General features: G+C 38.3%; 1 protein-coding gene across 12 annotated transcripts in view; it reads left to right on the forward strand.

Moving 5' to 3' along the window:
• Positions 1-22,826, forward strand: part of LOC141404289 (2-oxoglutarate dehydrogenase complex component E1-like) — a 68,451-nt gene extending 45,625 nt beyond the window's left edge. For 6 of the 12 annotated variants that reach the window (XM_073987744.1, XM_073987740.1, XM_073987742.1 and 3 more), the window contains 7 exons: positions 685-763; positions 831-1,007; positions 7,717-8,820; positions 8,886-9,777; positions 9,857-10,011; positions 15,507-15,794; positions 21,791-22,826. In XM_073987744.1, coding sequence (XP_073843845.1) covers positions 685-763; positions 831-1,007; positions 7,717-8,820; positions 8,886-9,777; positions 9,857-10,011; positions 15,507-15,794; positions 21,791-21,890 — 2,795 coding nt within the window. In that variant the 3' untranslated portion in view covers positions 21,891-22,826. The remainder of the gene's footprint in view (positions 1-684; positions 764-830; positions 1,008-7,716; positions 8,821-8,885; positions 9,778-9,856; positions 10,012-15,506; positions 15,795-21,790) is intronic. The other 6 variants (XM_073987751.1, XM_073987747.1, XM_073987752.1 and 3 more) reach the window with 1 other exon arrangement.
• Positions 22,827-23,071: the final 245 nt, after the last annotated feature.

Here is a 23,071-nt window from a genome sequence, read left to right on the forward strand (position 1 = left end):
CATTTGTTTCACAGTGTTCCATGTTGTCCAATGAAACGTTTTAAAAACTTGTTTACGTTTTTATGTTATTTTTTAATTTACGTTTTGTTCTTTTTTTAATAATTTATTGCCAAGATTGCTTGTCTTAGTTTTAAATCAATTTCAAAATTTCCATTCGAAATTATATTCCAACTTATTCAAATCACTTGGATTAATAAGGATTAATTTTTGTTATATCCCTCGCCACTAGACAAAAAGTTTGTAGACTCCATTCGAATTAAGATTACATATAATATTCTAAAAACTCCCAACAGAACGGTCATATTATATACGAAATATATATATTTGTGTATTTAAAACTTGGACAAGCTTACCAAATTAATTATAACTGTAACACAAAAAAACGATTGGCTAGCTTTTTTGAAAATAATAATAGAAACAAACAAATTATCTGTAATTCACCCAAAATGCATGTGTTTACCTACACAAGACTATTACACAACCACACATAGGCATTACACACAACACACAATGGCATGCTTCTAAAAAAATGCACACAATAAAAGAATCCTTTGAAAATGTTCAAAAAAACATACATGTCCTCCGAATTTCAACAAAATAAAATTAACTTTAAAATCTCTTTACTAATAAAGCAACCAAATTTTTAAAATCACATACTAATATAATTTTCACATATGTGTACAGGCGAACAAGATATGGAACGTCAATTTAAATTGCCCAGCACCACTTTCATTGGTGGCGATGAAAAACAATTGCCCTTGAGGTAAGTTTTTATTGGGATTTTTTTACATTTATTTTTAATATTAATGCGTTTCACTTTTTTCTTTTAGAGAAATCTTGAACCGTTTGGAAAATGTCTATTGCAACAAAATTGGTGTTGAATTCATGTTCATCAACTCTTTGGAACAGTGTAATTGGATTCGCAAACATTTTGAAACACCCGGTGTTATGAATTTCTCTCCAGAAAAGAAACGTTTGATTTTGGCTCGTTTGACTCGTGCTACTGGGTAAGGTTTTCTTATTTTAATTGAAGTTTAAATAATGCAAAGATGTTATGCTGGGGATCTTATAATTTGCCTTGTAAACCGAACTTATAAATATAATTCTCTACTACTACTTAATCTAATCCGTGATAATAACTGTTACAAGTATGATCACTACTCACTATAAGATCGGTGACAAACATGTAAACGATAGCGGCAATATTGAGCACTCAATCGGTGTCCTAGTCTTATGGAGAAAAGACACATACTGTTTGGCGCTTATGAGATTTTATCTCTTCTCCCACTTCTCTCTTTAAACACTTCAAGAGCCACAGATGGATAGCTATCGGGTGCGTCTTATATATCTTTTGTTTCGGTATTACATCGATCAATGATCCAATCTCTAGACCAAAAGGCTCATGGGACCGTATCTCATTCCTAGATCTCTCCTATAGAACTTACACCCCTGCTAAAATACTCCAAGAGGCTTAGATGGCTATCTGTCTTTAGGCTATCTAGGTTATATACGCTTTGATATCATCAAAAATGTGCCTCATCGAAATACTGGTTTTAGATCCCACATATGTTTAGATATTATTTACTTACTTACTTAGCTGGCCCATTACAGAACATTTATTCCATAGGCCAAACTAAGAATAGATCTCCATTCCTCTCTATTTGTTGCTTCGCACTCTGGAATACCGCGCCTTTTCATCTCCTCATCCACTTGTTTGCGCCATCTATTCCTTGGCCTGCCAATTCTGCGTGCACCGCCAAGCGGTCCGTATTTATACGCCTTTTTAGCGGGTTCATCATCGCTCATTCTTATGATATGGCCTATCCAACGCAATCGCTGCATCTCGATACGTTTAAAAATATTGATGTCGTTGTACAGCAGATACAGTTCGTGGTTCATGCGACGTCGATATTCGCCGTCAACGCAGATTGGTCCGTAGATCTTTCGAAGAATTTTTCTCTCAAACACACCAAGCACTGCCATGTCTGCTTGCGCAAGTACCCAGGCTTCGGAGCCATACATCAGCACGGGTAGTATCAGTGTTTTGTAGAGCGTCATTTTTGTTTGACGAGATGTGGCTTTGTTTTTAAACTGCTTACTTAAACCAAAGTAGCATATGTTGGCCAATACAATTCTTCTTTTTATTTCACAACTGATGTCGTTTGTTGTGTTTACGGAGGTGCCAAGGTAGACGAAGTCTTTTACTACCTCAATATTATAGGAACCAACTTCCACAGTCGGTCCGAGCTCAATGGACGCATTGCGCGTCGACACCATCAACTTGGTCTTCTCACCGTTTACCGCCAGACCCACTTTAGCAGATTCTCCTTCGACCTTTATAAAGGTATCAGTTACTTCTTTTACTGATCGGCCCATGATGTCTATATCATCAGCATAAGCAAGTAACATGTGACTATTGGTGTAGATTGTGCCACTTCTTTTGACGTTTGCCTCTCGATGTTGAAGAGATCACACGAAAGGCTGTCTCCTTGTCTGAAACCTCTTTTGGTACCAAACTCTTCGGAGAGTTTCTTTCCTATTTTAACTGAGAAGTTAAAGTCATTTTACAAAGCCGGATGAGCTTTGCGGGGATACCAAATTCAGACATGGCTTGGAATACCTTTGAACGCAGCGGGCTGTTGAAGGCTGCTTTATAATCGACAAAAAGGTGGTAGGTATCGATCTGCATCTCTTGGGTCTTCTCCAGGATTTTCCGCAGGGTAAATATCTGGTCAGTGGTGGACTTGCCAGGTCTAAAGCCGCATTGGTATGGTCCAATTATCTCGTTGACCATAGGCTTTAGTCGTTCGCACAATATCCCTGACACGATCTTGTAGGCAATAGGGAGTAGACTTATGCCCATATAGTTAGAGCATACAGTCTTATCTCCCTTCTTGTGGACGGGGCACAGGATACTCAGGTTCCAATCGTCGGGTACTCGTTCTTCCTGCCAGATGGTGCTAACTAGCTGATGCATACACCTTATCAGCGTGTCGCCTCCGGTTTTGAATAGCTCGGCTGGTAAGCCATCGGCCCCTGCTGCCTTATTATTCTTCAGCCGATTTATTGCTGTCCTTACCTCATCATGGCTGGGCGGTATACATTCAATACCATCTTCTGGGTATCTTCGTCGTCTTCGCTGCTATTGGATACCAACAGATTTGAAAAATGTTCTTTCCATATCCTGAGTACACTATCTGTATCAGTTACCAAATTACCTTGCTGGTCTCTACAGGAGGATGTGCCTGTACCAAAGCCATCAGTTTGATGCTTGACTCTTTGGTAGAATTTTCGAACTTCATTCTGGCTCCTGTACATCTCGATTTTTTCACACTCCCACTTTTCCATTTCTCTCTTTTTCCTGCGGAAAAGACGTTTCTCCTCTCTCCTTTTCTCCCTGTATCTCTCTCGTGCGCTACGCGTTGCTACGGATTGTAAAGTAGCCCTATATGCCGCATTTTTCTCTTCGGTGGCAGCAGACACCCCTGATCATACCATGGATTCCTTGGTGGAGGTCTCTAGTATTCAAGTATGGATTTTGCGGCTGTTTAGCTTTGCCATTGCGTTGATATGTTATCGGGATGAGGAGTGCTTTGATTAAGCAGTTGGGCCAGTTGAGTGGAATATGATGTGGCTATCTGTTGTGATTGCAGCTTACCGATGTCTAACTTTCGTGTTGTGTCTGTTCGTACTTTGTTTGCTACGTTTAAGCGGGTGCGTACCTTTGCTGCAACAAGGTAGTGGTCCGAATCAATGTTTGCGCCTCGGAACGATCGTACATCCAACACGCTCGATGAATGTCTTCCGTCTATCACAACGTAATCAATTTGATTTCTTGTTTTCTGATCTGGAGACAGCCAGGTGCCCTTATGAATATCGAGATGATTAAATCTGGTACTGCTAACTACCATGTTTTTTGCAGCTGCAAAGTCTATCAGTCTCATACCATTGTCAGATGTTTCACTGTGGAGACTGAATTTCCCGACTGTTGGGCCAAAGATATTCTTTCCAATTTTGACATTAAAAACTCCTAGAATGATTTTAATGTCATGGGCAGGGCAACGGTCATATGTTTCTTCTAAGCGCTCGTAAAATATATCTTTGGTCTGTTCATCCTTTTCTTCAGTGGGAGCATGAGCGCAAATAAAGCTGATGTTGAAGAATTTAGCTTTTATTCGAATTGCAGCAAGTCTTTCATTCACTGGAGTGAAGCTGGATACAAGATGTTTTAGTCTCCGACTAACTACGAATCCACAACCAAACTCATGCTTTACGTCATGGCAGCTATAATACAGTGCGTCACCTTTAGGTGTTGTTGTGACGCCTTTCCCAATCCATCGTATTTCCTGTATGGCAGTAATATCGGTCTTGTACTTTTCAAGTACGTCTGCCAATGCGAAGACTGCACCTTCTCTATAAAGAGTGCGAACATTCCAGGTGCAGATTCGCAGATCATGGTCCTTAAAACGTTTGCGGGGTTCGTCAACTTTAGAGGGGTTTGTTTTTCTTTTCTTTCGTTTTTTCATAGTAGGCTGTTTTTTCTAGGGGAGGGTTACTAACCCGACGCCCAAACCCAAGTTTTTAACGTTCTTATGGGTGAACGCGCGGTACGTGTTAGCTCACTACCTTTAACGGGTGTTAAAGCCAGTTCCCCAGGTGACACCACGGGGAGGTCAGTGTCCACTTGAGATGAAAGAGGGACCAAGATAAATCCTGGGCTTTGCCATGTTAAAACCGGTCAGGACCGTTGCTTGGTATCATCCATCCCCTACGTCACCCTAATTCTCTACTACTACTTTATCTAATCTGCGATAATAATTGTTACAAGTATGATCACTTATCACTATAAGATCGGTGACAAACATGTAAACGATAACTGCAATATTGAACGCTCGATCGGTGTCCTAGTCTTATGGAGGAAAGAAACAGACTGTTTGGCACTTATGAGGTTGTATCTCTTCTCCCACTTATCTCTTTAAACACTCTAATAGCCACAGATGGATAGCTATCGGGTGCGTCTTATATATATTTTCTTTCGGTATTACATCGATCAACGATCCAATCTGCAGAGCAAAAGGCTCATAGGATCGTATCTCATTCCTACATCCCTCCTATAGAACTTACACCAAAAAAAACTAATTTTTCATGATTTTTTTTCAAAGAAACTACGAATAATTTTAAGTAGACCTTTTTTCTACCTGGAAGAGCACATCTTATACTACTTTTGGAATTTTTGTTGTTGAAAAATATTGCTTAGTCTACCTGTGAAACCCTTTTTCTTTAAAAGCGTTTTGCGGTGCCAACGATAGCTCGAAAACGGATGGGCCGATCTTGGTATACTTTTGTGGGTGTTTTAAGAACCCTATAATCTTGTCTTTAAGCGAAATTAAGGGTATATAGAAGAACCCTTTGTCTCAGAAAAGTTCAATAGAAGCACACCCCGTTTCAGAAAGGATCTATATAAGCACCCTTTGTTTTAGAAAGGGTCTATATAAGCACCCTTTGTTTTAGAAAGGGTCTATATAAGCACACTTTGTTTTAGAAAGGGTCTATATAAGCACCCTTTGTTTTAGAAAGGGTCTATATAAGCACCCTTTGTTTTAGAAAGGGTCTATATAAGCACCTTTTGTTTTAGAAAGGGTCTGCATAAGCACCCTTTGTTTTAGAAAGGGTCTATATAAGCACCCTTTGTTTTAGAAAGGGTCTATATAAGCACCTTTTGTTTTAGAAAGGGTCTATATAAGCACCCTTTGTTTTAGAAAGGGTCTATATAAGCACCTTTTGTTTTAGAAAGGGTCTATAGAAGCGCCCTTTGTTTCGGAAAGGGTCTATAGAAGCACCCTTTGTCTCAGAAAGGGTCTATAGAAGCACCCTTTGTTTCAGAAAGGATCTATAGAAACACCCTTTGTCTCAGAAAGGGTCTATCGAAGCACCCTTTGTTTTAGAAAGGGTCTATCGAAGCACCCTTTGTTTTAGAAAGGGTCTATATAAGCACCCTTTGTTTTAGAAAGGGTCTATATAAGCACCTTTTGTTTTAGAAAGGGTCTATAGAAGCGCGCCCTTTGTTTCGGAAAGGGTCTATAGAAGCACCCTTTGTTTTAGAAAGGGTCTATATAAGCACCCTTTGTTTTAGAAAGGGTCTATATAAGCACCCTTTGTTTTAGAAAGGGTCTATAGAAGAGCGCCCTTTGTTTCGGAAAGGGTCTATAGAAGAGCGCCCTTTGTTTCGGAAAGGGTCTATAGAAGCACCCTTTGTCTCAGAAAGGGTCTATAGAAGCACCCTTTGTTTCAGAAAGGATCTATAGAAGCACCCTTTCTTGCAGAAATGGTCTATAGATGCACCCTTTCTTTAAGAATTTGAAAAATCGATTTTTAAACAAATTGTGAGCTGTCAAAGTTAAAATTTCGATTTTAACAAAAAAATTGACCGTTTTTTGTCTAAAATTCGAGCAAAATTTGTTTAAAAAATCTGTCTCGCTTAAAGGCAAACTTTTTATGTATACAATAAGCTCAGCAAACCATATGAAGATCGTTCGATTCGTTTTCGAGCTATCGTTGGAACCGACTTCAAAAATGCCCTTTCGAGAAACACGCGTTTAAAGTTTCCACGCTACATACAGATCACAATAAATTGTTCCCTTCCAATGCTCATATCTCAGTTAATTTTACTCCGTTCGAGTTAAAATTTTTTGCGGCATACTCGATACTACCTGTACTTCAAAATAAGCCAATAATATTTTTTTCGATCTTTTGAAAGTGACAAGTAGAGGTAACCCCTTAAATACTCCAAGAGGCTTAGATGGCTATCGGGTGCGTCTGATAGATCTTCTCTTTGTAACCTCTGTCTCTAGGCTAACCAGGGTATGTACGCTTTCCTACATTGCCGTTTATTGCTGAGACTGTTCCGGTGCGCGATTTCATCGTAACAAGATTACGATGTGCTTAAGTTTAATGGCACGGGTCAGAACTGTTGCTGCCCCATTACTTGGATACGGTCCTTTGTGTTCTTCCTCTAAGTAGAAGAGAAAATAATGAGTGGAAGATTCAAAGATGAAGTCGGTATGTTTGATATGTGTGCAACAGATGATATCTAATATTCATCAAAAGGGTGCCGGATGGCTTATATTTCTTCTTCGTCGTCTTCACATGGCATGTAGTAATCGTTATTGGTTTCATCCCATCAACATGTTCTGGATCTGATATGTTAGACCCGCGATGACCTCTGATCAACTCCAAGGTCTTTAGAATGACTACTCAGAATGCTTGGAAAACACTACTACAGTCTTCATTTACATTTTATGGGAGCCAGAAATTGGTAGAGGTTTACCAATGGGGATAAAGATCAGCTAAATATTATTACTGACCACCACAGAGGGCTGACAACTTTATTTATGGGTGTTGACAGCCATTTTCAACCAGAATACCAATGGTTTAACAACCAGCAATGCATTTAGCACCTTCTACCCCGTTATCGTTTCGATTATCGGGAATATTACCTCGTAGAATTATCTTTTATAATAAAAATATATAATTTTTGCCTTCGCTTGTAGTCTGGACGCAAATGGGAATGTTATTGTACAAGATATTTTTTGAACAAATTTTACAATAAAAGGCATATTTGAGATTCCTCAAATTATTATCTCATATTTATTGACAAAATCAATTACACCTCTCAACTTTTATTAATATTTTATTCTTCTCATTTTTTCTCGACAGCTTTGAAGGTTTCTTGGCCAAGAAATACTCATCTGAGAAACGTTTCGGTTTGGAAGGTTGCGAAATGTTGATTCCTGCCTTGAAAGAATTGATCGATGCCTCCACCGAGTTGGGTGTTGAATCGGTTATTATGGGTATGCCACATCGTGGTCGTTTGAATACATTGGCCAATGTCTGTCGTAAACCATTGAATCAAATCTTCACTCAATTTGCTGGTTTGGAAGCTGCTGATGATGGTTCCGGTGATGTCAAATACCATTTGGGTACATACATTGAACGTTTGAACCGTGTCACAAACAAGAACATTCGTTTGGCTGTCGTTGCCAATCCATCTCACTTGGAAGCCGTCGATCCCGTTGTACAGGGCAAGACACGTGCCGAACAATTCTATCGTGGCGATCAAGAAGGCAAAAAGGTTATGTCTATTTTAATTCACGGTGATGCTGCTTTCTGTGGTCAAGGTGTTGTCTATGAAACCATGCACTTGTCCGATTTGCCCGATTACACAACCCATGGTACCATCCATGTTGTTGCTAACAATCAAATCGGTTTCACCACTGATCCACGTTTCTCCCGCTCTTCACCCTACTGTACCGATGTTGCTCGTGTCGTCAATGCTCCTATTTTCCATGTGAATGCTGATGATCCCGAGGCTGTTGTCCATGTTTGCCGTGTTGCTGCCGAATGGCGTAACACCTTCCACAAGGATGTTGTTATCGATTTGGTTGGCTATCGTCGCAATGGTCACAACGAAATTGATGAACCCATGTTCACTCAACCCCTTATGTACCAAAAGATCAGGAAACACAAGAACTGCTTGGAATTGTATGCTGACAAACTTATTGCCGAGGGTACTTGCACATCGGAAGAAGTTAAATCGGTTGCTGATAAATACGAGAAGATCTGCGAAGAAGCTTTCGAGTTGGCCAAGACAGAAACCCACATTAAATACAAGGATTGGTTGGATTCCCCCTGGTCTGGTTTCTTTGAAGGCAAGGACCCCTTGAAGGTTTCACCCACCGGTGTTAAGGAAGAAACTTTGGTTCACATTGGTAACAGATTCTCAGCTCCACCACCAAATGCCGCTGAATTTGTTGTCCACAAGTGAGTATTTTAAAATGAAGTTATTTCTTTGGACTATTGAAAAAATGTATCATAAATTGTTTTAGGGGTCTAATTCGTGTCTTGAATGCCCGCAAAGCCATGGTTGAAGAACGTGTTGCCGATTGGGCTCTTGGTGAAGCTATGGCTTTCGGCTCCTTGCTCAAGGAAGGCATTCATGTCCGTCTCTCGGGTCAAGATGTTGAACGTGGTACCTTCTCTCATCGTCATCATGTTTTGCACCATCAATTGGTTGACAAGGCCACCTATAATCCATTGCAACACTTGTACCCCGATCAAGCTCCCTACTCTGTATCGAACAGTTCCTTGTCTGAATATGCCGTACTTGGTTTTGAACACGGCTACTCCATGACCAATCCCAATGCCTTGGTCTTGTGGGAAGCTCAATTCGGTGATTTCTCCAATACCGCTCAATGTATTATTGATCAATTCATCTCCAGCGGTCAGGCTAAGTGGGTACGTCAATCTGGTTTGGTTATGCTATTGCCTCATGGTATGGAAGGTATGGGCCCTGAACACTCTTCGTGCCGTGTTGAACGTTTCTTGCAAATGTCTTCGGATGATCCCGATTATTTCCCTCCCGAATCTGAAGAATTCGCCATCAGACAATTGCACGACATCAACTGGATTGTGGCCAATTGCACAACACCCGCTAACTTGTTCCACATTTTGCGTCGCCAAATCGCCATGCCTTTCCGCAAGCCTTTGATTTTGTTGACACCCAAATCATTGTTGCGTCACCCAGAAGCCAAATCGCCATTCAGTGAAATGTCTGAAGGCAGTGAATTCCAACGCATCATCCCTGACAAGATTACCGCTGAAAATCCCAGTGCTGTTAAGAGAGTAGTCTTCTGTTCTGGCCGTGTCTACTACGATTTGACTAAGGATCGTAAGGATAAGGGTTTGGAAAAGGAAATTGCTATTGTTCGTGTTGAACAGGTAAGTTGCGAAAGAAAATGTAAACAACACTTTGTAAAATTATTTAAATGTTTTTTGTTTTATTTTTTTTTTTTTTTAGATTTCTCCCTTCCCCTTCGATTTGGTCAAAGAACAAGCTAATCTCTACAAGGATGCTGAATTGGTTTGGGCGCAAGAAGAACACAAAAATCAAGGTTGCTGGACCTATGTCCAACCACGTTTCTTGACCGCCCTCAACCACGGCAAAGATATTACGTAAGTCATTTTGTTTTATTCTTTCTTTCATTGTTCATGTTTTGGGCGTTTATAACTTAATTCTTTCCTCTTTTTTAATAATTATTATGCTTTAACATTTTGTGTTGCTTTTCTTGATTTTTTTACTTTATTTTCTTTTAACAAAAAATGGATTCTTTTTCTTTTTTTAAATTGTATATAATTTAATTTGAAAGTTCATGTTTAATTTTTAGTAACTTTTTTTTTATCAGATAGTCCATATTCATTAGGTTTTCTTATAATATTCTTTTCAACCTTTAACTCTCCCATATAAGTTGTTGTCTCTATTGTAGTTTTTTTTAATTAAGCACCATTATGTTCTTTTTTTCGTAAAGCTTTCTTTGTTGTTGGCACCTATTTATATTGAAATGCACAAAACATTTTTTGGGTATTCCACCAATATAACAACTTACATTTTTCTAATAGCTGGAAAGGTTAAAGGGTTTTACATATATTCTGTGGTCAATTGGAGAAACAAAGTTTTGGTTAAGCTAAGTTTTTTAGCTTAGTTAAGCTAATTTAAAAATATACTATAGACTTACTTAGTTTTCAGCTAGTCGAAACACTATAAGCCGTATTAGAGGTGAGAGAACGGAACTCTATGCTATGGCAAATAGATAATTCAGCATATCATCAATCCATTCCATTGGGATGGAGGAAATTCCTATGTTGCTGAGAGCATTATGGATGGATTCAAACTTTACATTATTGAATGATTTTTGGAATCTAATTGTGCCCTAGTTTCCAGATCCATTAACCTTTCCATCGTCTTTAATAGAAAGGAAGAAAGATTAATTGTCTTTAGTTAGTGTGTGTTACTCGCCTTTCCATAGGCCGGGTATGTGCGAGAACCGTATATATGCCTAAAAATCTCCGCCAGGGTCGTTAGCACCGGCTACGCTACTTTCTGAAGCATTGCTGGAGTATTATAACATACGGTTCCGGGGATTGTAAGCCTTAAAACTGTCCAACTGCCCAATGAAGCCCTGGGAGACTAGTTATTCTGTCTATCAGCAGTTCATCCTCTTCAGTTTGGGTTTAATTGTGGTTTGCTGTAGGCTCGACACCTTTGAAGTCAGCGCAGTGAACCCCTGATGCCAGATTGAGAGTCTCTAATCCAGAGTTAGTCCACGAACCGTCGCTCCGCTTAATACTACCTATGGATTTGGAATCCACTTTCCCTTTAAGTTGAAACGGCAGAAAGGCAAAACTCACGGGGAATTTACATTCATAATCACCCTGAGTATCTTGCGAATCCTCGCTACACACATTTACACACAATAGCTGTGTTCCTTTACTTACCTGAGGTTACCATTTTTACCATTTTTAACCTGCCAAGCGTTCCTTAACCCCAAAAAGTGGTAAAACTGGCAGCAATTTTTAAGAGAGTGAGAGAGGAGAGAGAGCATATATGCCTTTCTCTTCTACCACAGGCTACCAGACAAATTTCTGCAGGCAAAAAATGGTAGAACTGATTTTTCGACTTTTGTTTGACGATTATTTCACAATGAAGAAAAAAAAAATAACGAAAAACAGAAGAAAAAGTCGAACGCTGACAAAGCAAAATTAAAAACTGTGAAATAAAAGTAGAAAATTGATTTTTTATGTTTATTTTTGACATTGCTACCAGATCTACCATTTTTCCGTTCTTTTACTTTACTGGTAAAAATGTTCATGAGAAAGCAATTTTGACACGTTTCTCTTTTACCACTTTTACCATTAAAAAGATAAAGGAAGAAAGCTAATATTAAGGATGATCACAATTGACCTTAAGGTCTCCGAGTGGAGCAGTTGCCAGACAGGGCAACTGCGCGTCCTAAAACCAAACCAACCTCGCTACTTCATTAACTTCTACAGAATCATTAAAACTGACCCAAAACGTCAGTACGGAGTTTCGTTTTACTGGCTTTATTATAGGATCTCATAGCCGCTTTACGAAGATTAGCTGTTTATTTTACCAAACTGGTTGAAATTTCTTCTCCAGATGGGTGATTGGACAGGAGTCATCATAGCAAGTGAGGAGAGTATATGTTAGGGAATCCACAACTCCCTCGACGTCCTTAACTGTGAGCCAACTACTCTTTATACTCAATTTTAAGCCGTAAAGTCTTTGAATTTACCCCAGACCATTCTGCTGGCATTTCTATGGGGTCTCTAACCTCAAGTATAGTTGTTGTTGTTGTAACAGTGTTTACTATTTTGTTTGTATGTTCGTTCTTCTGTTCAATCTGGCTCTGGGTCTATCTCCAGTTCCAGGAAGAATCTTTGGCTCCTCATGTAGATGGTCCACTGAAGACTTGAGGAGGCAGGTTTGAATATTTTTCCAATTCGTATCACATAGTCCCGGGGACCAAACTGGCGCCGCACAGCTTATCACAGTCCGACCTATCGCGTTATATGTGGTCAACAAGGTTTCTTTATATGCACCCCAAGTGCTGCCGGCTAGGGACTTGAGGACCTTGTTCCTACTTTTCAGTTTATCGCAGATAGCTGCGGTGTGCGCGCACAAAAGTAGTGTCGAATGTGACCCCTAAAATTTTGGGGCAGTTTGTGGTCGGAATTCTGCTACCGTCAACCACGACATTCAATTCTCTTCCAAACTGCGTTGTCCATGTGGTGAACAGAGGGGCTGTTGATTTGGTGGCGGAAATCTGCATATTCCTCGAATGGAAAAATGTGGTAAGATCGGTTAAATAGTTGTTCAGTCTCTCCCAGATGTCATCAGGATAGGTACCTGACGCCAGGATCGTGCAATCATCCGCATACGTTACGATCTCGATGCCGTTTGTAGGGGGCGGAATACAGGAGAGGTAGAGGTTAAACAGTTCCGGAGATATCACCCCACCTTGGGGAACTCCCTGTTTCACTCTACGGGGTTTGGACTTCTTGTTCCTGAATTCCACGTACGACTTGCATCCACACATATAATTGACTATCCAAGGTTTCAAGCTTGACCGAAGGGTTATCTGCTCAATGTCCTCAAACAGCGTGGAATGCCTGACTGTATCAAAGGCTTTAGATAAGTCAAGCGCCGTCATCACTGTTCTCTGGTTGAGTCCTTGACAAATATATGTGGTAATGGCGTGCAGCGCAGTTGTTGTTGTTGTAGCAGTATACAAACCTACGTAGAAGCATAGGTGTGATGCTGGGTTGGCAGCCGCCGGCCGAAACACTATGGTTTCGGGTCAATCCGGTACGAGAGAAACCCGTTGCCGTGGGATTGTGCAGCGCAGTTGTTGTTGTTGTTGTAGCAGCATACAAACCTACGTAGAAGCATAGGTTTGATGCTGGGTTAGCAGCCGCTGGCCGATAGTTTCGGGTCAATCCGGTACGATAGAACCCGCTGTCGTGGGATTGTGCAGCCCAGTTGTCGTGCTGTGCTGCTTACGGAATCCATGCTGATGATCGGCAACTTGATAGCTATTTCTGATACTGGGGGCGACTAAGGCCTCAAGGGTCTTTGCTACGGGCGACAAAAGCGAAATCGGCCTGTACGATTCAATTTTGCTGACATCGTGCCCATTTTAAGGACTTCGGGAACAATGAGGGAGAAGTTGAGAACTTTAGTGAGATACTCCACTCCCGGCTCATCCAGCTGCTTCAGCATTACCATGGAGATTTCAACAGGGCCCAACGCCTTGGATGATTCAGCCTTCCTGATGGCATTGGCAACATCATCCATTGTAAACTGTAGTGGTTCCCTCTCGGCAGGAAGAGATCTTATGCGACGCAATACTCTTCTCTTCGCCCTGTCACTCTCGGGGTGCTCGACAAACTGTCGATTAAACTAACTTGCGCACCTCTTCGGGTCAGTCAACGTAACGTCACCAAACGTGACTGAGGTCCTATCTTCCCTTCTTCCAGTGTTCGAGAGTGACTTAACCGTTGCCCACAATTCACCAATACCGGCTCCAATGTTGGAACTCTTCAGATGATTTAACCACTTGTTCCGCTTATGCTCGCCGACCAGCCTGTTAACTTCCAGTGTCAGCTCCCTGACTCTGGGGTCGTTGGGGTTGGTTCGACGAAGCTCATCAAGTATAGTGATTTGGAAGAGTGTCTTCCGGTGATCCGAGAAGGAACACTTTTCATATAACCTTAGAATCGTCCATGTTGGTGAGTGTTGGAGTTTTACCCCCTATTAAACATACTCAAATTATACTTTGAAATGGACTAACCTCTGACATTTGTGTCACTGCTTTCCCAGTGGAAGTGGTGTGTATTTGCGTCGCACCAAAAGATTAACAAGCTAACGCTTCCCTGCTCGTCCAATACCTCCTGCGTAACTTAGTTTTGTCGATCGGGGACCTCGTGAGCCACGTATATCGAGGAAGGTATCAAAGGTCTTGTATGTCCTCCATCATTTCATCTACTGTAATTAGACAGAAGTTGTCAGCTGCGGGTTATGGACATTCAAACGTCAGCTAGACATCTCCGTATGTCATATTCATCATTATTTAAGATCGGCAAAATATTGTTTTATGGAAGATGGACGGTAAGGGCTTCGAACCTCTTCGTAGTTTTCATCACTTGATGTTTACCTATTCGTGTTATTATTTGCTTCTCAAGAAATATGTTTACAACCCAAAACTAATTATTAACCTAAAGTTTGAAGTCACAATTATCGAGGTATACTTTGAACATTGTATTATTATTATTATATATAGTAGAGAGAACTTTTGTATTTAATAAAGGACATCGTCATCATCGTCATAATTTTGAAATCATTCCATTTTACTTCTCCTTTCCAAGAAGATAATTTTCCGCGATCCTCAATTTTATTGCTGTCAAACTCTTAAATGAGATGTTCAAATAGACAGCCATCAAAAAAAAAAATCGACGATAAAACAAAACCAACAACTCTTAATCATTATCATTGAGCATGGCTTTTCTGTAAAATGTATACAAAAATAAACTTTGTTGGTTTAGTTCCCCTAATTCCACTTGTAAACCCGCTTTGCTTACCTATTTTGTACTTTTTCTGTTGTATTTATTTTATTTATAATATTGAATAATTCCAGCCACGAATTTCTTAACCACTGTTTTTGTAACATATTTTTGTTGGTTCGTCTATATTCGTAATAATTTAAGCACCCATAGCTCAGCCCCCAGATGACATGCAGACCTAATTTTTCGTAGAAGCGTTCCATATATGTTTAAGAATTCCTCATTTAAAAATCAGCGCTACACATTTCCGCTAAGGCGAGTAAATCGATCTACAATATTTAAAAATTCGTGTGCAAAAAATAAAAAAAATTACAAAAACAGGGGGTTATTGCTTAAGTGTAATAGAAAAAAATCATTAAAATAGTAGAATGGACTGCAACCAAACTGTATAGCAAAAAATATACAATGTGCCATAAATTATTTTTTCTGTTGTTGTTAGAATTTGGTTCCAAAAAAATTGTATATGTTTTCTTTTATCGTGTATGTGATTTGTTTGTTACCGTTTGTTTGTTGTTGTTGATTGATTGCAGCCCCAGTGATGCTACATCCTCTACCTCCACCTCCACTACCACTACTACCAATGCTAACGATTCAGACTCTGATTCGGATTCTGAAACAACAACAAAATCAAAACCTTGGCTTAAGCGTTTATTTTCATCGTCCGATAAAAAGTCTGTTGAAAGTACTAAGCAACAGACTACCGAATACAATGCCGCTAAGCATTTTGATTTGAAACATGTACGCCAAGATTTTAATAGACCCATTGGCAATGGTGCGGCACCTGGTACACGTGTCACTAAAACTGGACGCAAAATTAGGTGAGGGTTTCACAAACAAACATACAAATAAGAAACACAGTTTCTAAAATTGCTATTACTATTATTTTTTTTCTACGTCACTATCATTTATATTTTTTGCTCATTTTTTTATTCTACAAAAATATCTAAAACCAAAAGTAAATGTTAAAGAAATATTTCACTGTGTAACAAAGTAGGAAGTTTAATATAAGAAAAAAAAAAACATTTGCTCTGTTTCAGAACCTGCAAGAAGCTACTACTTTTTACAACGATAACAATTTTTCATTTATGTTATCGAAAAAAATATTAAAAATTAGTAGATTCTTGCAGTACAGGAACAGACCAATAAGAAAAAAGTCTCTATACATATTTATCAAAAAATAAAGTTCGTTGGTCGATTCAAATATTTTTATAATTTTATGTCAAAGTTGTTTCCTTTTAAATTCAAATACTTTTCCCAAGAAAACTTTATGTAAAATTTAGATTATTAAATTATTACTGACGTCGACCCAATACCTTTTGTTTGAACATATTTTAACCAAAAGCGAAGGATAGCATATCACGATAATATGTTTTAGTTATGGAATGACCTACATTGAATTTCTACAGAGAAATATTACAAAAAAATCGTATTTTTGTCTACTATCCTTTTTAATTTTTTTTAATAAAAACCCTAAATTTGTTACACAGTGAAATTATATTTGTACTATATATGGAGTACATTATTAACCTATTTATTGTGGAATTGGCACAAATATCAATATTGGCACATTTTTAAAACACTAACTTTCTATTCTTTTTCCAAATTTTTGTAAAAATTCTTTCCAATATTTTTTATTTTTTTATTCAAATTTCATTATATTTATATTTTTTGGTTAGGGCTTCTCAACAAAACTTCCTTGTCCATGTTTTTAATACATACCTATATATTTGTTATATACATTTTTATTGTCTAGCCCAAATCTGCTTAAGATTTATATTTGTGATTTTTTTGGACAAAAAATTCAGTATAAGTTTATACGCTTTTTCGGCCCTTTTAGTAAAAAATCAAAGTATATTTTTAGGAGCTTCCTTTACATTATTATTGCATGTTGTTGTCTTTTGTTTTCTTTATTTTCTCTTTGTCAATTTTTTCATCAATCATTTATCATCACAAATACGTTTAAGAGTGTTGGTATTATTTTTGTTTTGTTTTCTTAGAAAATACAATTAAACTTCTCTATACACATAAATAGCTAAGTTATAGAGAAGTTTGACTGTAATTGCTATTTAAATGATGAATCCCCTTTATCTTTTTACTTGCTTTAACTTTAAAGTTAATTGGCTTTAAAGCGCCTTGGTTTTTCGCGCTACACCTATTGGGTATATGTTTTTCGCAGTTATCGCAATTTTTACGTTAATTTCAGACCCTTAGATATATGTAGATATCATCATTGGTTAGCCCCTTAAAAATATTTTCTGGTACATTCCGGTAACTCTATTTTTACTCGTCACTCGCGAAGCATGTTCCAGACTGATATATTTCTGAAAAAAAAAAAACAAGTTAAAAATAGTCAGCCGGCTTTGCCAACAGATATATACCCTCAGCCAATGTGAAGTGAAACTTTCACCTACGGACAGATCGAATGTATTTAAGGTCTCTTCAGAATTTTGTGGCCCTTTTGCGACATTTGAACTTGCCGACAAAAATGTGGATTAGTAGTTAACTGCACTAAGACACAAATGTTGAACCTTTGTGTGGGGCGGTACCTTTAGGGAGGACCGATATGGGCCATTTTAGAAGTTAAATTAAATTTTGAAAAAAAAAATTAGGAGATCCAAATTGTAGACCAAATTGGTTGCCCCATTCAAGTGATATCGTCCTAGACGTTGTGGACCGGTATTGTCCCATAAAACTAAGTTTGGATATAATATGACGAGGACCAAATGTTGGACCAAATCGGTTGAACAGTTCGAGAGTTATAGGGATTTTTGTAACCTTCCGGGCTGTTTTCCTAAGAAATATAAACATGCCCCTGAAAAAACTTTTACCGTCGTAATGGAGGAAGCGAATGCAAATCGCTTCAACAAAAATGAAAGTGAACTTATCCGAAATTGTGTGTGAGAGGTACCAGAAGGAGTAGACAAATATAGTCCATATTCGAACCTGATCTATATCTGGTAGATATATTAGGATGTGCAAAGTATGGATTACATCGGTTTCGGATTCGAACCTGATCTATATCTGGTAGATATATTAGGATGGATTACATCGGTCACTCCCCTTAAGAATTATCGTGCGCACAATTTTTCCGAACATTTTTGAAGTTTTGTGGGGGAGGTACCTGAAGGAATGGACCGATATAGCCCATCTTCGAATTTAAACTATGTTTGGACACAATATTACGGAGGCCAAAATTTGGACCGAATCGGCACATCAGTTCGAGAGTTATCTTGCGCTCCATCCACTACACACGGTGTTATAGGGGCTTTTTGCATCTTTCAGGCTATTTTCTCAAGAAGAACGGACTTGCCCCTGATGAAACCTGTACCGTGGGCAACGAATACAAGTTGTTGCAACAAAAATCAAAGCTATTCGAGAGCAGGTCCTAATCTGAACTTATCTGAAATTTTGTGTGGGAGGTACCCTAAGGAGTGGACCGATTGAGTCCATTTTGAAATTTCATCTAAGTTTTGTAAAAATTTCACGATGTGCAAAGTATGGATCAAATCGGTTACTTCCTTTAAGAGTTATCGTGCGCTCAAATTTTCCGGACATTTTCGAACTTTTGTGGGGGAGGTACCGGAAGGAGTGGATCGATATAGCCCATATTCGAACTTAAACTAAGTTTGGACAAAATATTACGAAAGCCGAATTTTGGACCGAATCGGCAGATCCGTTCGAGAGTTATCTTGCGCTCCAACCACTAACACGGTGTTATAGGGTTTTTTGTAACTTTCAGGCCCATTTTCTCAGGAAGTATGGACTTGCCCCTAATGAAACTTACAGCGTCGTATAGAGGACAGCGAATACAACTTGCGTAAACAAAAATCAAAGCGATTCGAGACCAGGTCCTAAACTGAACTTTTCCGAAGTTTTGTGTGGAAGGTAACCGAAGGAGTGGACCGAATGAGTCCATGTTGGAACCTCATCTAAGTTTGGTAGAAATTACACGATGTGCAAAGTATGGACCAAATCGGTTATTCCCTACAAGAGTTATCGTGCGCAAAAGTTTTGCGACAATTTTTGAACATTTGTGGGGGAGGTACCTGAAGGAGTGAACCTATATGGCCCATCTTCGAACTTAAATCGAATCTGGACAAAATATTTCGATACCCAAAATTTGAACCGAATCGATTGATCCGTTCGAGAGTTATCGTGCGCACCAGCCAGCCAGACAGACAGACGGACGGACATTGCTAGATCTACTCAAAATTGTCTGAAACGGATATCGTACAAACATACTTAGGGTCTAAAACCATTATTTCGATGAGGCACATTTTTGGTCGTATCAAAGTGTAAATACCCTCTTTAACCTAAAGGCTGAGGGTATAAAAATGTTTGTGTAGTGTTGGGGAGTAGTGGAGGGTGGTCATGTTCGTGGTAGGTCAAGTTGAGGGGTGACATATCAATTCTTTTTCACTCGATTTTTCTCTTCGAGTAAACTCTTATTTTATATCGAGCATTTTCACTCCCACTATTATTTTTAAACCAGGAGTACTCGCGAATGTTCCCAAATATAACAAAAGAGTGAAGAGTAAACTTCTTTTAAAACTCGTACTCTTTGAGAACTGCCCCTCGCAGATACTTTTCACTCACGAGAAAAAAGCAACAACAACGGCGTGTCTAAGACACCACTTGTATAGAAGTTGTACAAGGCTGAAATACTCAGAAAATGTCGGCAACATTACTGAGGGGTATTTCGCCACCGTTGAAAGTGTTTGGTGTTGACTGGCCGGGGAATCGAACCCACGACCTTTAGCGTGCAAGGCGGGTGTGCATACAATTGCACCACGGTGGCACCCCCACGTTTTCACAAGGCGTCCAAAAAACGCTACCTCCCGATTTTCGATATTTTAAAGGTTTTTGCCTAATTAGCTCACTGAAATAGATGCAATTTTGTATTTAGTCTTCGTAGTGGCCACAAAACATTTCCCAAAAGAGTGTCGGCGCAGGTTCAAATTCAATAGTTTAGAACCACAAAGCTAGCTACTGGAGTTGGTTAAGTAAATTTTTTTCGCTCTAGTGTGGGACATTCGAGCCGGATGTTTTGTACGGTGCTTGGCAGATATTTTCCACGGTGTCATCAATCCTTGATCTACAGAAATATTGACGGCTGCGCCATTCCGAATGTAGTTTAGCCAAAATTAATAAGGTTTGTTGTTGTGATAGCATCATCGGTTTGATCATGGGTTAGCATATTCCTCTTGTAGAAAACGGCGGTAAGAACGGTTAAATAGTAGTTGAGGATTTCACAACTGAAAGTAGGGGGGAGGTACATCCTAATGCCATCTGGAGGGAGGTGGAAAGTAAAAGTAGAGGTAAAACAGTTTCAGAGATATAAACCCACCCCACTCCACGGGTCTTCGACTTCTTGGTCCTGAATATCACGTACGACTGGTGTCCACAGATATAATTGTTTTTAACCGATGGCAGTCTTTTTGTGGAGTACTTTGCAATATCAACGGTTTTATAGGTTTGAGTAAAACGTAAGAAGAACTGGCCTGGGGTGTACTAGGTCTTAAGCCATAAAAAATCGAAATGTAATCATTATACCCTCAGCATATATGCTAACGATTGTGCCTTATCGAAATAATGGTTTTAGACCCCAAGTATGTATGGACGAAATCCGTTTCAGACAATTTGGAGTTGATTTAGCCATGTCCGCCCGCCTGTCTGTCTGGCTGGAGCGCACGATAACTCTCGAACGGATATGGATTATATTTGTCCAGTCCTTTGGATACCTCCCACACAATATTTCGGATAAGTTCACTTTAAGACCTTTAGAATCACTTTGATTTTTGTTGAAGCAACTTGCATTCGCTGCCTCAATTACGACGTTAAAAGTTTTTTCCAAGGGCAAGTCTATACTTCTTGAGGAAACAGCCCGAAAGGTGTAAAAACCCCCACCTTGACCTTCGAGGATGGGCAATACCCGTCCATAACTTCCGGTACTTCGCCCCAATATTTAAAAAAATGTCACTAAAATGGTATGCACGATATCCCTTGACTGGGGCAACCAATTTTATTTTTCCAAATTTAGTTCACGATATCCCTTGACTGGGGCAACCAATTTTATTTTTCCAAATTTAGTTCAACTTCGAAAATGGCCCATATCGGTCCTCTCCTCAGGGAACCTCCCCCACAAAAGTTCAACATTTATGTCTAAGTGTAGTTTAGGGTCTGTTCGTAGATCCTTTGGGAATGTATACCGATGCTGTTCGTTGTGGTCCTGTTTACTGCGATATTATTTTTCCCGTGTTTCCTGGAATACTGATCCAAAAGTTATAGGATGACCCTCGAAAATGACTAGTGGGCGATATCTATAGAAAAGTTATGACTCCCACCCAAAATAAGGGGTCGATTATGCATTGCCACTAAACTTGAGTTGCGTTGTCAATTGTCAGCACAACTTGAGGTTTATATACATATTTGCACAGTTATGTATTATTTAAAGTTTATTTCAAATATTCATTTTGATACAAATATTTCGGGTAAAGTGGTGTATTTTACATTTCTCACAACCAGGTTTTCAAAATTATAATCTACTTGTTTGTGTTGCATGTTGGTATTTAGTTTGTGCATTTCAAGTATGACTGGTGTCGTAACCTCGATTTATTAAATATTTTATTTTGTATATAGTTTTATAATAGAGACAATTCAATTTTTCACCACCATTTTTTATTGCTTGGCTTAAATCCTGTCCTTCTGTGTATCATCTGTCATCTATCATTAACATGAATGTTATGTAATAATCATTAAAAAATTAATGACAATAAATTAATTTTTCAATTTATTTTTCTTTTCCCTTTCACAGTTATGTTGGACGTGCATGTGGTGCTTCAACTGCTACCGGCTCTAAGGCTCAACACATACGCGAATTGAACGCCTTGTTGAATGATGCCATTCGTGTTTAAGGAACGACTACCGAAACAACTTTAGGCATCGTCAGAATGTTTATATATTTTATAACATAAACTTTAAGAGATATTTTCAACAATTTCTAGTGACATTAGGGGATGACAACAATATCCTTCTTACGATAGAAACAAACAAAAAAAAAACTCTGCAATGATATTTGTTTATTGAAAAAGAAAAAAGTTTAACTTAATTTTTTTCCTATACAGTTTCATCAAAAACCTCTTACAACAACTACTACTACTCTTAATATTTGACAACAGATGTTATAATTTATGTTCATAACAAACAAAAAAAAAACTTAAAAATATTAGATAAATTTCTGTATAATGCAATGAAGATGAGGGTAAGATGAATAGTCAAAACTTCTTTATAGTAAGAAAATCTCTCAAAATACAACAACTTTAGAAGTATGCAAAACAAAAAAGAACGAATACAAAGAAATAATTTTTAAAACTTAAAACAACAAAAAAAAACAATAATTTTTATTTTTAATTTTATTTATTTTAATTATAACAAAACAACTAAAAAAAAACTAATAAAAAGGTAAAAATCCTTAAAAATTTAAACAATTTTTTTGTTCTCTTTATTATTTTTTGTTTATTTAAATATACATACGTAGATACAAAGAAGATGCACATACTCATGGCTAACTTGTTTGATGTGCTGTGTTGAATACATATATAAATATTTACTTATCAGGGATTTATTAAATGTAATTTTTATTCTGTCTTCATCATGTATTGTTTTACCATCAAATCGTGTTAACAATTAACTCTCTATCTCTTGTCGTTTATAAGTTTATAATTTTGTTCAAAGTATTATTAGTTTGTTTGCTTTCATCGATATTTTTTTAGTTTTTTTCTTTCTTTTTCTTTTTTTTTTTTTTTTGAAATAAAATTATTGTGCCTCTGGTTTGAGAATCAAAAAATAAATGTTTTTTTATTTTTTCAATTATTAGTTTAATAGTCAAGTGTCAATTGCATTGTGTGTGCGTCGAATAAATCCTCTTCTTTTGACGTATACACTATGGAATTGACATTTGAAATCCAGTGGATAGTTTCAGTTTCAATAGCTGTAATTTAAAGTGGAAACTTTTGGGTCGATTTCGTATTGCGACGCGAGTCGTGTCGCGTTGCCAGCTGCAATTTTTCCATTACGTATGGCAAAAGAACTCAGA

Source organism: Musca autumnalis, unplaced genomic scaffold (assembly GCF_047663935.1).
Source record: "Musca autumnalis isolate F117 unplaced genomic scaffold, ASM4766393v1 scaffold_4, whole genome shotgun sequence".
In the NCBI taxonomy this organism is placed as follows: domain Eukaryota; kingdom Metazoa; phylum Arthropoda; class Insecta; order Diptera; family Muscidae; genus Musca; species Musca autumnalis.